This window comes from Condylura cristata, unplaced genomic scaffold (genome assembly GCF_000260355.1).
Source record: "Condylura cristata isolate star-nosed mole 26May11 unplaced genomic scaffold, ConCri1.0 scaffold00021, whole genome shotgun sequence".
NCBI lineage: Eukaryota > Metazoa > Chordata > Mammalia > Eulipotyphla > Talpidae > Condylura > Condylura cristata.
In genome coordinates this window covers 1,170,381-1,185,184 of record NW_004567122.1, presented here as the reverse complement: position 1 = coordinate 1,185,184, position 14,804 = coordinate 1,170,381, and the positions used below count along the sequence as shown (strand labels likewise).

Sequence of the window (14,804 nt, the reverse complement as noted above, 5' to 3'; positions counted from 1 at the left end):
CCCCCCGGGGGCTGCAAATCCCTCCGCCCCCTCATTATTCCTAAAAGCACATCTGCATCTGCGGAAAGGATGGACGCTCAGTCTGTATACGCCCCTTGGATTGGCTGGGAGAGACAGGCCCGGTGGTGACGGGGGACAGTCTGGCACCCCGGCCTGGACGCGCGCGCACGCGCACACACACACACCACCACACACCCGCCACGCCACGCCACGCCGCGCGCGCCACGGAGGCGGCCATGCTGGGCCCAAAGGGATTTTCTCTCCCCTCCCAGGGTAGCGGCGCTCTTGCCACCAGACGCTGATTTTGCTGTCGGCCTCGTCTGTTGTTTTCTGAGAAGGCAGAGTGAGCGCAGGAAGCGGAACAGCACCTGCCAGTAGGAGGGAGATGCCACTTGGCCGGCGGGGAGGGCTGGGGTGGGGGCGCGACTCCCAGAAGTGTGGTCCAGGAGTTTCAGAAAAGGAGGATTCCTAAAACGCGGCCGAGCCACCCCGCCTGCTTTGGTCTCTGCATTCCGCCAAGTCCCCGCTTCATGGCCACCAGGTCGTCCTGGGGTGGACACAGAGACAGGGTCCACGGTGTTTCCCCCTCCCGGTCTGTCTCCCAGACAGACGGTGCGGAGATGATCGGCGCGGGTTAGGCTCTTAATTATGTTAAAAACAAAGATGGCTGTCTCCCCTGGAAACGTCTTACGGTGTTTTCATCACCTGGTCAAAACAAAAAGGGGCCGAGTGGGGACTTGCAGGTAGAAGGCTTGTGATGGCAGGTGCTGAGGACGAGGAGCCCAGCGCAGCCCTGCGGGACAGCGCCCAGGAGACAGGCCGCTGCTGCGCAGGAGGCGCCGTAGCTGGCAGGTTCTGAGGGTGCCGCGGTGCTGCGCCCCGGTCACCTGGGGGGGCGTGCGGGGCGATGCTGAAGGTGTCTCCTCCAAAGGACAGGTCTGCAGAGTGGCCACAGCGGGGACGATCTCTGTTGCAGGTTTCGCGCACAAGCCGGGTAGCCTTGCTTTGACTTTCATTCAGGTAGATCAGAGCAGGCCGGGCCAGGGCGTCGTGGCGGTGGCCAGCTCCGTGCGCCTGCATCCTCGCGGCCGGCGGAGGCGTCTCTCGGGGAAGTTGGCCTTTGCCGGCTCCCTCACCCCCTTGGGCAGCTGTGCCTGGGCAGAGACAGTCGCAGTTACAGAGGTCCAGGTCCTTGTGTCTTCGTAGGTGGCAAAAATTAGTTTGCAGCTTTTGAATTCTTTTTTTTTTTTTTTCCCGAATGGACGTTCTGTTGTAACTTCTTTAGGTCTCTAAGGCCCGACAGCCTCTGCAATCCAGCTTACATTCAAACTCTTCTCTTGGCCCAGCCGACGCGCACCCCCATGCCTGCCCTTTCTCTTCTCCAGCCGTGATGGTCTCCCCCTGGGGGCTGGGGGCCGCCTCTCAGGCCAGATCCGGGTGACTCGGCATCCGGGTTGGGGGTGTCCGTGGACAGGACCCCTGCACAATTCTGAGCGGTCTGGAGCTTGATGGGGGCCTCAGTGCGCTTTGCTACGGGATCTGGTCCGGCCCCTCTCCCTGCCTCCTGGCCGCACCCGGCTGGTGCAGCCGGAATTCCCGCCGCGTTTCGGTCACAGACTCTTCTGGCCAGTTCGTTACCTCCAGTTGGCTCTGAGACCCACATGCGCGCGCTCCTGCTGGTCTTGACGCGGCCGGGGGAGGGCAGCCAGTGTCTCGCTACAGAGCGGCCCCTGAAGATGCACGCGCTGCACCCCTGGCACCCCAAGAGCACCCCTAGGCCTGCTTCGAGGCTGAGGTCCATGGTGGAACGTTGCTTGGCAGAAAGAAGGGAGAAAATGGTTGTCGTTGGCTGAGAGTCTGTCTGGGCCGCTCACAGAAGGCGGCGGCAGGTGCTTCCTGGAGGTGTGTGTCACCACAGGGCTTGGGGAGGCCAGCCGGGCACGTGCCCGTGCCAGCGGCCTGACTGAAGGGGGCTGGGGCAGTGCTGTGGGTCAGTGCACAGCCCTGCCCCCGCCGACCTGCCTCTCTCGGACTTGGCTCCTTGTCGTCACCCGAGGAGAGAGGGCGGAGGTTGCGCAGACCGGTCAGCCAGGGTAGGGACTTGGGGGCCGCCTGGCCCCACTTGGACATCGCCTGCCCACGCCAGGTCAGCGCCCCCTACCTGTGGGACCTGAATTAGGGATCCCCACCACTGCGTGGCTTGCGGCCTTTGAGCCCGCGTCGGTCACTTCAACCCCGAAGTGACCTTCTCCCCGCTGTCTCATTTCACCGCGAGACTCGAGGCTCGCTCAGATGGTCAGGGAGAGCAGACGGAAGAGGAGGCGGACACACCCAGGCCTGCTGGGCTTCTCCCCGCTCCGCTCCAGGACCTCCCCTCCAACCTTCCTTTCCGAACCGCTTGGCGTATTTCCACGTTTTCTTGGTCCTCATGTTCAGGGCGTCTTTCATGTGCGAGAAGCGTGTTTGTGAAGTGACCGCTTGGTCACGCGGCACACAGATGTCGTTTGCCATGGGTGTGCGGCCCCAGAACTTGCACTCCCCAAGGTCCTCTTAGTCCAGTGCTGGAATAAAAATCATGGCTAATTTTCCAAAGCAGTCGTTCCAGGTGCCGGGTGTCTTTCCTCCCACAGCTTATGGGGAAACCTTGTATCCTAAGTGGCCACTAATAAGTTCCCTCTACTGAGAAACATCAGCTACAGTCCTGTGTTACATACTGGCACTTTGTCCCAGATAACCCCTCAGTAGTTGTTACGGCCACGGCAGACACATTTTTGTTACTAAGTTCAAGCTATTTTGAAGTAGCCGGACCCGCTGCGACGGGGATGAGCTGTCCCTGGCAGGCCCCGCGGAGAGTGGCCTGATGGAGCGGCTGGTGGCCCCAGTGGCCTGGCTTCCCTCCCATCAGCTGATTCGTGGCTCCCGGCCGCCCAGCTCTGCTCCGCCACCGCCGTCACCTCCCAGTGTCCTGGAGTGGGGGGGGGGGGGGCTGAGCAGCTGCAGGCCGGGGGGCGGGGGACGGACAGTGCCATTCTCCCTTCTCCCTGATGAGATTTGCACGCACAGGCCCGCAGGCGTGTCCTACCTTGACCTGGGCTTCTAAGGGGCTCGGGGTCGCAGCCCAGGTTTGCTCCAAACCTGACACTTGGCCGAGAGGAGAGTTTTATTTGGGTGGGTGGGACACACAGTGCGCCCTGAGTCCCCCCCGCACTGGCCGTGGCGCACCTGGCCACAGGCATTCTGGCCCTGCGGGCAGAAGTGGGGGCGCCTGCTCCCCAAAGCCAGGCAGCCGGTGGGCGTGCCACTCACCCCCAAGGCTGTGCACTTCCTTGGGGGAGGCGGGCCGTGAACACGCCCGGAGTTTGTGAAGTTTGAAGCTTTGACGTGGATCCCACTTACGGGCGAAACGCAAGTGATTCGTACCTTAAGATGCACCGTCTACCGCTGGGTCCCTTCACAAGTTTATCCCAACGTCATTTGTCAGTACTGAGTGCCAAGCATCAACGCTATGCCGGGAGAAAACATAAACGTTTGTCCCAACCCGAAAATGTTCGTCTGCAGCCACCCAAGGGAAAGAGGAAAATTTCCAATAAAATTTCAACAAAACAGCACAAATCTAGCATGACAAAGAACGTCAGAAGAGCCTCCACCTCACACACGACAAGGACAGAGTCCGAGAAGCTCCGCTGTGACAGAAGTCGCGCGTGGATCTGTAGCGGGGAGTCGCGTGTCACGCGGGCATAGGGCCTGTTCCGCCGTGAGCTTCACAACACGCGTGCAAAGTTGTCCTTTAAATGGCCACGTGTGTGTTTGTTTTTTGTCTTAACGATTTATCTACTTACGCGTACAGAACCAGGGTACAGGCCAGCGGTGCAGGGGGTGAGAAGAGTCCCCAGAGACAGAGCGGGGAGCAGAACAGGCCGACTGAGGAGTGCACTGCTGAGGGGAGCGGCGGGCGGGTCAGGGGAGGTCTGCCGCGCCCTGGGGTCACCTCGGGGGGGGGGGATCGAACTTGCACCGAGGTGGCTTTAGCTTCTCAGTGCTGTGCTCTGACCGCTGAGCCACCAGGGAGGGCCCCAGCCACGTGTTTTTAATAATTCCCAAATAAAAACATCCCATCCATCCACATCATAGGAACTCTAAGCAGTATTTTGGATGGCAGTTAGGTTCGTAAATTATTCCAAAACGACGTTTGATATTCAGGTCCCAGCCAGCCGCCGGGGGAGCCGGTGAAACGCTGGACAGCAGCGAGCATACGCTTCATCTCCCAGACAAACGTTCGGGCACTCGCAGGAAGGAGCCATCGTGCAAGCTCGTGATGAGGGAAGTAGGGGCGGCTTAATTTTTAAGCTTTTGGATTCATTGATTACGGAATTACTAGTGGATGTGTTCTTTGATTCACCCTGTTTTCTGCAGGTGAGTGGTTTGAGTTTTGTAGAGTCAGACCTGCACATTGATAAGCATGGGTCACTTCCCTAAAGTAGTCGGAAGCCTGACGGAGGCAGCAAAGGCGGGCCGCTCTCGCGGGGGTCGGAGTGTCCCCAGAAAGAGGCCCGAGCACATCTTTAAAGACGCCCCCAGACGGGTTGGTGCTTCTCGACCAGCCAGCCAGCCTTCACTAGTCGGATGGTCTGGGTCTGGCGTTCATTCTTCGCAGAGGGTAATTTGTGTTTTTAATTTCCAAAATGCATAGCAAAGTACCCCACTTCTCAATAAATTTCACATAAGTGGATATGCTTCAGTACCTTACATTTGTTTTTACTCACAGCATACAAAATATTAAAAAATAATAATAATAAGCTCATGTATTCCTCATACACAAGTAAGCGAACGAACAGGTGACCGTCACGATTTACCGAAAGGCTCATGTAGATATGCCCATCGGAGAAGGACTTCTCCCTCGCCTTTTCTCTCTTAGACCAGTCTGAAAAGAGTAAGGAACCCAAAACAATTGTAAAATCTTTCATTTTTGTGTGAGCATCTCAATCCCTGATTACAGTGGCAGATGATCTTGGCCAGGAACGCAGAGCACTCTGGAAAATACGTTTTTTGACTTGCTTTCAGCAGAGTTGATTTTGTCTTGTGTTGTTTTCCATGACGGGTGTGCACAGGGTACGTTGGGCCCAGTTGCACGCCTGAGTTACCGCTCCAGAACTCTGCTATCACAGGAGGTTCAGGATATCGGGGCGGGGGGTGGGGGTGGGCCTCATCCCTCAGCCGTATCTTGTTCCGTCACATGCAGACACCTGTCCTGAAATTGAATGATTCCGGGCGATAGCTCGGCGCCCCCACCCCCGACACGGCGTGTCCTCTGCCGTGCATTGGGTTTCGTTGCTCCATACCTCAGACGCGACAGCCATTTAATAATGTTGAAGCCTTAGCTCTGCAGGGGCTAAAAGGATCCCAGCAGGCTTGTTAACTTCTACTCTAAAACATTATGAGAAATATTTTTTTCCTCTGTGAAATTCCAGGGCTTTCTCTTAATTTATTTTAAGAGCCCGAGACTCCATAGCCAACCCGTGACTTTTTTTTTTTTTCCTGTTTTGCCATAGTTAACCCATCTGTTTCACAGCACATTTCACCCCCAGGAGAAACAGCAAAGGAAACAACTACTTTTTCAAAGAACTAATACTAAAGATGTATTTCTTGGGTGACACACAACCACATTTAAACAAGATTCAGAAAATCTCGTTTCTTGGATGTTTCGCTGCTGTGATAGTCACGAGGCTACTTGGGCCAGTGGTCACCTGTGGGTGACAGTGGTGGGAAAGCCCCACTGGTGACCACCAGCTAGACACTGTCAGGCCCACTGCAAAACTCCTCAGAACTTCCCTCAGCTGTGGCGGGGGGTGGTGATTCCAGCCGACCACACAGTAGAGCACGTCGTAGTCGTCGGCCAGGGATTTTGCATGCTGCAAAATGCTAAGCAAATTCTTGTGCCCCCAATGGAGACAGAAGGCGGTTGTATTTGCAGAGAATTCAGCATGCCACTGGTTACTTCCAGCTTTCAGAAATGAGTGCCTGGTGGTGTGGACTATTTGGGGGGCTCGTGGCTTCTGGATGTTTGTTTTCAGCGTCCAGTTTCCAAAGACCTGGCTTGACTGTCACTTGCGGAGATAAGCCCGCTGAACAGGTCTTCCTTGTTCCGTGCCCGCATCACTGCAGGGAGGCAGCTCAGCCCTGGCTTCCTTCCTGCGGCGGCTCAGCTGGGTCTTCAGCGCGGCTGCAGGGCATCCTGGCCCATCCCTCTGCACGGCTCTGCACGGCTCTGCATGGCTGCTGTTTTCTTTCTGTGCACAAACCCAGGGAGGTCCTCTGAGTGCGAGTGAGCGAGCGTAGGGTTTTCAGAAATGGTCAACTACTTGTCACGAATTCTGGCTGGGGACATTTAAGAAGTATTGGCAGGTGGCAGGTTGATGACTTTCGTTTTTGGAAGACAGAGGTGTGCATCGAACTGAACTAGCGAGACCTTTTGAGATTAAGCGTGGAGCTCGCTTCCCCCCCGAGCCCCCCTTTCCGTGGGAAGAGAGCACTGATGAAGAGTTAGGGAGCAGCAGAGAAAAGGCTCGTGGTTTCTGGGGGGGTAGTGGTAACCTTAGAGACTGGGAACCTGCTGCGAACTGTTAAAACAGGAGAACGGAGTAGTGAGGGGCACAGCACATGCCGCGGCCCTAAGTGGCCCTCCTGCCCCCCGGCAGTGCCAAGGGTGCCCCGCCCAGCATGGCCCGCGCGAGGGGAGGACGAGGGGTCTCTCCAGGGCTCTACTCACCCGCGGCCCGGAGCCAGCTCGGGCGCGGGGGGCCCGGGCGGGAAGAGCGGCTGTGCGGTCGCTGGCGTCATTTTTCCTTATTTGAAGCACTCGGCGGGGTGACTCAGAGGGTGACTGGAAGGCGGCGCACCCCGCGTGGGTGGGAAACGGGCTCGCGTTGGGGTTGCCGGCATGTGAACCCCGTTTTACAGGACACTGCGGAGAGAGCGAAGAAGAGCGTCCGCTAGGGAGGACGCTCGCTGCTCACCGCGCTGCTTCTTGCTCGAGGATGTCTGAGACGGTCCCGGCGGCCGACCGCATCGAGGGGGCGGTCGGGGGGCGGGGAGGGGGGCTGGATGTGCCGCGGGGGGCTCAGCAGGTGTCGCGCGCGGGTGAATTTTCCCGCCAAGCCTCGCCGCGAGAAGAGCCGAGTAAAACTAAAAGCAACGTCAGTTTCCGTGTGGCAGGGGTGACTGTGCGCGGGGGCAGGTCGGGGTACACAGAGAAGGGGGGGCTGCGCGGTGGGCGCCCTGCTGGTTTTTGCGCCCAGCGGCGCTCAGTGACGGTTTTCGCGGGGCGCAGAGTGAGGGGCACATCAGATCCCAGCCGCGTGCGGGTGGGCGACAACGGGGTGTGGGGCCCCCGAGGCGCGCCGGGCTTCTCCCGCTGGACGCGCGGCCTCTGCGCCCGGGGGGCCGGGACTGGCCGGGTCGCCGAGGGGTTCGGGCTTCCGCGGCCTCTCCGCCCTGTGAGGTCGTCGGGGTGACTCGGCGGTGTTCCCCGGGGCGGCGGGGGACCGCCCAGACCGCCGCGTCTGGCACTGATGCCGGCAGCCAAAATCAGTTGGCAAAACACCGGTCCAGCGACAGCGAGAAGCCCAGCGGACAAGTGCGCGGCGAGGGAGGAAATTACGTTTGTGAACGGAACAACCCTAAGGAGGGGAGACGCTGCTTCGTGTCCCTCCAGACGGCTTCGTGTCCCTCCAGACGGCGTCTTCCAGGCGGGCGCAGGAGCCCCGCCGCGGGTCCGGCGAGCTCTTCCATGGCGTCAGCTTTGTCTTCAGCGGCTCTGAGGTTCCTGGGAAATAGACTTGCACGCGAGGAGAAGGCTGGAGGGACAACGGCGGAAGGACAGAGCCGCGGGGTCACTCCCTGTCGTCGGGTCACTGCTGCTGCCCGCGGCCGGTCAGGGGACGCGTGCAGGCGATGCCCCCTGGGGCCACCGAGGGTGCGGGAGCGGGACTCTGCGTGGCCCTGTGGCGGGTCTGCAGGCGACACTCGGGCTTGTCCGGCCAAGACTGTGTTTGCAGAGAGCCGAGGGGTGGCCTCGAGGTGTTCCAGCGAGTGTTGCCGGTGTGTTTAGAAAGCAGGTCGGGAGGGAGCCCCCAAGGCCAGGGCTTGGTGTGTGCACTTGCTGTGACAGCCACTCGTTATTTAAAAAAAAAAGCGGGGGGATGAATCCTTCGGCCGAGCCTGCTGGGCGAGGCGCAGGGTGTCTGCAGGACCCTGCTGCCGCGTCCCTGCGTCCTGCGAGTCATCCGTGCGCGCTGGCCGCCAGCAATTCCCAGCCAAAGGCAGTTCAGCGACTGTGTCCGAACCCTGCAGAGCTCAGCCTCGGCAGAAATAGTCTGCTAAACTTGCCGATTTCGCATTTTGTGTACTCTGGGAAATGGGGCACGTCTCCGACCCCCAGGACCCTGCTGGTCAGACAGGCCCCGCAGCGGGGCTGCAGCGTGGGGTCAGCGTGGCCGCCCGGCGTCGGCGACTCGGCGCCCTGCCGCGGGAGCCGCTGTGCCAGCGCGTGTGAATACGAATATTTCTCTCTCTCTCTCTTTAATAATGAGGCAGTTCACCGACAACTCTAAAAACTCGCCCCCATTTTCAGAGTTGTTCCCAGGCGTGTGCAGAGCTCTCCAGTGCGAGACTCCAGCATCTTCCAAAGCGGCCAGCACCCTGCGGGTTGCAGGTGGCCTTTGAATGCCCGGCGGTGACCTCGCCCAAGGCACGTCTGCACTTGGCAGGAGTTAGCAGAGGGAGAGAGTGGCTGGCTCTACGCCTGCTGTGTGTGGATGGGGGAGGGCGGACGGCGTCAAGGTACGTGAATCAAATGACCATGTCCATTTGTACACACAAAGACTCACACGTCAAGTATGAGCCCGTAAATGAATCAATACTCAACTTCAAGTGACTTTGGACAGGCCGGTGCTGATGCCATTAACCCGACACCTACATTTTGAATCTGTTTGCTTTTTCATTTCCTTGCACTCTTCCTCTTGCACGTAGTCAAAAATAGACTTATCAGATAACTCCCCTCCCAATGCCATTTTCGTTTGTAGATGGTTGAACATTTTTCCTTTTTCTGCTTGCTCTGGTCCCTCGACAGCAAACTTGTTTTCCTGCGGCTAAGCCCATGGAGCGCTGCCGTCACTCAGCTACCCATCTATCATGCGAACCCTTTTCTTGCTGTTTGCGACGAGCTGGTAGGAAGTGCAGGCACGTGGAAATGTGCAAACACCGCGCGGTAGCCATTGCTTAAATAAAGCGCGTTAGGTCCGAGGCCCAAGGGGCAGCCTTGTCCGGGTGCGCCGGAGGGGCCCCGTGAGCGCCCGCGCTCCTGCTTGCTCCGGCCGAGGGTCGCCCTGCCCTGGCACGACCCGCACCCCAGCCTCCTCCCCGCCGCAGCCCTGGGCTAGCTTCCCCCCACACAACGGGCCCGCGCCGGCTGGCCCGCCGAGACCGCGTCCCTCTTCACTGGCAGCCGGAGAAGGCTGGCCACGGCCGTCCGCTGGAAGCGACAGCTGGGTGTCCACCCTTGTCCTAGAAGCTCCCCCGTTACCGGTTTGGGGCCCTTGTAGTTTGGGCCCTTCAAACAGGGAAGGGACGTTGCAGCCAGCGGTCAGCTTCGTGGGGTCCCGGCCTACCTGCGGGTGACGGCCGAGGTGCGGCGCAAGGATACCAAGGACTGACAGTCCCCGGATCGATGAGCCTTGATAGCGAGAGTGGACGTGGAGGACACATGTAGTCGTCAGGAGCGAGGGAGAGGGTTAGGTGGCGTTTAGAGGCAGAAGCAGTATGTGTTCATATGAACGTGTATTTTGAAGCTGAGGCATTGGTCACAATTTTTATGACCAGCTAAGTATTAGGCTGTGAAATGACCCCTTCCCGGCAAGTTGCTCTCCCTGACTTCCCACCTGCGCTGTGTCTGTGCTTGCTAAACATTCTGCTACAGTTACTGAGATACTGTTTTTGGATTCATTATCCGTAAGTAGACTGTAGAAGAATCTTGGCGCTGGAAACATTTTGGGGAGGCTCTAAGTTAGCGAGGTTATTCGTTGTCCCAAGAGTGGTAGTAATGTTGTGTCCACCTGGACGTCAATGCGTATGTATTACCGTTTTCTGTTTTTCCAAGTAGATTTTGAAATGTTGTCAGTTGAAATATTGACAGCCTGGATAGCGTGGTATTTTGGCATCTGTTGCCCGTCACATCAGGGGGAAAATGTAGTTTTTCCCCCGCCATCAAGAGTCCTTTTTCTTTAGTTCACCTGAAACCCCCACGAGCTTGATCAAGTCAAAACGAAATACAGCCGACGACCTAAGGCCTGCTGGAGTCTTTTTCATACTCAGTCACGTACTTTCCGTTACAGAATTTAGTGATTCATTCAGGTTTTCAATTTCTAGTGTGAGGAGGTCCGCTGAGATGCAGGGAGGCTCGGCTCCAAGGTTGTAGCCTCCCAGGAAGGAGGGGTTTCGGGGGGCCTCCCCGCGGCTGAGCTGGCGCGGGTGCTCAGAGCGACTGGGGAGGCCTCGTGCCCTCAGCGGGAGCCAGGGCGCGACTGGGCCACAGGCTTTTCCTCCCTAACAGGGAGACTGGAGTCGGTCTTCGATGCGTGTGGGAACGGCGGTACCCAGAATACTGGCTTCCACTTGGGAACCTTTGTACGTGACCCCCCCCACCTCGCCCCACTTACAGTGGCCCTGTCCGGGGGTGGCACGGAGCTCTGGGGGTTCCAAGTCCGGGTCGGGACTGGAAAGGCCGTTCAGTTCCACCGTTCTCACGACCCAGTCGTCGTCTCAGTCTGTGACCCTGTATCTTGAGGTGCATGTTAGCACCCAAAGCTGCCGTCCCTTTGCTCCCTGAAAGCCCACGTGCCATCGTGTTTGAGACGGTCAGTCTGGTGCTGCAAAGCGCCGTGTTTCACAGCCTCTGCCTGCATGCGATGGGCCTTCGTCTTTGGGTGCGCAGACGGTGGGCACCCCATCTTTGGGGCCGAGTTTCGTAGACTCTGACACAACGTGTAGGTGCTCGCTTGGCCTGCAGGTGCCCCTGCTCAGGAGACCCCGAGAAAGAGGGCGTCACGCTGCTGTCCCTCGGGGGACGCTCCGGGGGTCTCACTCTGGGACGTTTGATTAGTCCTCGTGGCTGGTTTAACAGAAACCAACCGAAAGGCGCGTCTGCCGGAGATACCGATCATTGTTGTCGTTTTTAAAGCGAGTGGAAATCATACTTGGCCTTGATGAACTCGTCCTTTCCTTCAAGCAACTGCCCGTGCTTTTTGCAGTTGCCAGAGGAACGCAGGCATCCCTTTCTGCTCGAAGGCCGCGCTGTATCTGGCAGGAAGGGGCGAATTCGCTGGACGACCGGCTTTGCGGAGGACAGGCCGCAGGGCTGCCCGGCGCCCGGGAGCCAGGCTGGCCAGGCAGCGAGGGCCAGGTCCAGAGCGCTGCCAGACGGACGGACGCGAGGCTGAGGAGCGCAGGCCAGGCGGCGCCTGCCTCCCCGCCCCTTCCCGGGGAACCCGGCTCTCCTGTCCCTCAGAAGGATCCCTGCAGGCGTCACGGGGATCCAGAAAGTCGCTGTAATCTCACCGGGGGTGTGAGTTCCTGGCGGCGAACCCGGCTGGCATCTGTGGAACCCGAAAGGAGCGGGTCTGCTCTCCCAGCCCGGCACAACAGAGACGTCACAGCGGCGTCTTCCGAGTCCGCCTCCCCCGCTGACAGAGACAAGACAGGCCCCTGGCAGTGGGCCGAGTCAGGGACCAGCTCAGGGCCTGAGGGCCGGGCCTCCTGTCGCGCGTGACCCCGAAATACAGCCGCCAGAGAACGCCGCCTCCAGATTTCCGGGGAGCGCCGTGGCCGTGGTCTCGGGGAGGCCTCGTGGCTTTACTGCACCCCTCACTTTGGTGCTCGTTTTCCCGTTGATACACCTGACTCTTCGCCTTGCATCGTCCTTATGGAAGGAAGAAACGACGCCGAGAAGCTGCTCCCGGCCCGCGCCCCCGTCCCCCGAGGCAGGCCGCCCCTCGCGCGGAGACCCGAGGTGGCGCAGAAAGCAGCCCCCAGCCTTGCTCGTTCGGCCTCAGCGGCGTGAGCGGCGTGAGCGGCGAGCGCCTCCTCCCTGTCGGTGGCCTCTGCCCCTGGGGGCCGGCCGGGAAGCCTCTTCTGAACGCTGCGAGAGCAGGGAGACGTCCGGCGAGAGCCCGGAGCGGGCCAGGCCTCACTGAGCAGCAGCTGAGCGCGAGGGGCCCCGTTTGCTCAGAAAATGCGCTGCGTGTATTTTTGGTGTTTATCTTCATAAACATACATGTTTATCAAGACACAAGATGAGGAGGGCGAGGTGCACACCCACTGTCTGGCTTCCCGTTGGCTGCCGGGAGCCAGCTGGCGGCCCGTGTCCTACAGCACACATGTAAATGCGAATCCATAGGGATACATATGCACATGTTTACTTTTCATATGTGAATCTGTAATCGCATGAATATGCTTGGAGCAAGCGTATCTTGTTAGAAATGGTTACATTTCTATAAGTATGCACACTTCTATAAAATTTATACTTATTTGGCACCAGACAGCGAGTTAGCATCTGGTACCCACCACGGAGTTTGCATTGACTGTCTGTGTGTGACCGTGTGTGAGTGTGTGTGAGGGGGAAACATGACTATTAGAGGAATGTGTTAGTTTCCCGTTACTCGGTGTGGTTCCTTTAATAGCGATTGAACAAATGCAAAGGGCATACAGAAGCGATAGGTTTGTTATTCAAAAAATAATTTCTGGAAGTAAAGGTGGTTTTTTTTTTTTACTCATCGCTGGGTTAAATGTTCGGGGCTCAGGTGTGTAGTCAGTTGGAGAGAGGGAAAGGATGAATTATGAGGAGGAAGGAGTCAAACGTTCAGAAATGCTGTTCTTAGGGGCTAATGGATGTTTTGCTTTTAGAAAATGTTTCAAAAGTAATGTGTGCATGCATATACCTTAAAGTGTGTGTACACCCACACTTACATGTATGTGTGTGTGCAGACTTAGGAGATAAACTGTAGTCACTTTTAGTTTAACACATTCCTTTGAAATGTCTTGTAGGGACTTGTGGACGATTTTCTGAAAATTATTCTCAGTGAGGATAGTGAAGAGCAGCTAGCTATTTAAATCTCAATGACATCTTAATTAATACACTTTTATTTTTAGATGCTGTTACTACAGCAGGACTGTGAACCACATCTACCATGTGTGAGAAAATAAAAGCTATCCTCAATTTTACAAGTGTTTGTAGTAGAATTTTTCACATAGAGGAAACTTACATGCTCCTCCCAACGACCTTAAGATGTTTACAAAGGCATGTGTGTGTGTGAGAGGGAGAGAGAGTGTGTGTGTGTGTGTCCTGCACTTACTCAGTATCTTGGTAACAGTCTGCTTAGCAATCTATATACAGATTTACCGTTAGCAGCCATCTTACAGTCTGCACTGGCGTGTTGGAAGGTCAAATCAGCTCTCTTCCATTTGCCCCCAAGGGAAAGTCCACTCTTAGCTGCGTCTCCTGTCCCTCTAGGGTGGACTCTTGTGATTCTGTTCTGTAACGAGGCTCGTGCTTGGTGGACTGTTGAAGGAACATCCAGTCGCCTAACTACTGGCTAACAAAAGTGCTGACAGATGTTAGAAGGATCGCTCCTATTTTCCTGGCGCTGGCTTACGAGTTGTTTGGAAAACCGTAGTCTGTTTATGGTAAGAAGGAATAGTGCCACTGCGTCTCAGCGGTTAAGTGTCCCGTTCACAGACAGGATTCCATTTTGTTGAAAGTGAAGATGTACCGTGAGGTGGTGACACATTTTTGTCTGTCTAGCCCCCACTAGCGCGTGGGGGGAGAGTGGCGTTGGTGACCGGCAGGGGACAGGGTGAGACCGGTGCCCTACAATTCTCCAGAATGGAGACACGACCTCAGTGAGTTCCAAACGCCAGCACCACGTCGGAGGCATATGTGGGCAGCGACGGACTTTGGCACGCGTTCTGGCCGGTCTTCTGCTGTTGGTGCCTAGCTTGAGACTTCCTCAGCCGCGGCGGAGACTGTCCGCACCCCCTGCTGGATCCTGTGTTTTTTTAGATCAATGTGTTTTAATCGTTACATTCAATAAATCAGCATTAAACTCAAGAATATCATGTTTGGGATCTTCTAACATGGAGCATTTCTAATCAGGTTTTGAAACATGTTGTGTATTGCTGCGTAAAAATGTTGCGGAATTGTAAAGGAGAGAACGCTAATTTGATCTTGGCCTAGAAAGAAAGCTTAACTTGTTTTCTTGCTTTTTTTTTATAGAGAACGCCTGTTCCCAGCGCCGAAGCATTCCGATGGTTCTTTTAAAGCAGTAGTTTATCTTATTTTCAAGGCATTTGGAAGTGAAGGGCACACTAGTGTCTTGTTTTAAGAAACTGCTTAGTCCACCACTGAAGAAAATATCCAGATATTATTTTCATTTTGTGTATCGGGGTTTCTTCAAAAACAAAAACAAAAACAAAAAAAAAAAGGAAAAGCAAAGGAAAAAAAAAAAAGACCTATAAAAGTAATCTGGGAGCGTGGGGAATCGGCCGGTCTATTCCGTTTCAATACACTGATTTTCTTTGTTGTAATTTAGCGATCCTAGTGAAGTTGTTGTCTATTTTAAAAGTGACTGTAAAAAAGAAAAAAAAAGAAAAAAAAAGAAGTTTGGGTAAACCCCTGCTGTAAAATCATGTATCTTTGCAAAGTACATATCTATACTTCATTTTCAAATATATGTGTTTCAGTACTGTAAACTGTA

General features: G+C 56.3%; 1 protein-coding gene across 1 annotated transcript in view; it reads left to right on the top strand.

Moving 5' to 3' along the window:
- Window positions 1-14,531, top strand: part of CXXC4 (CXXC finger protein 4) — a 15,435-nt gene extending 904 nt beyond the window's left edge. Inside the window, exon 2 of the mRNA XM_004686596.2 lies at window positions 14,324-14,531. Coding sequence (XP_004686653.1) covers window positions 14,324-14,368 — 45 coding nt within the window. The 3' untranslated portion in view covers window positions 14,369-14,531. The remainder of the gene's footprint in view (window positions 1-14,323) is intronic.
- Window positions 14,532-14,804: the final 273 nt, after the last annotated feature.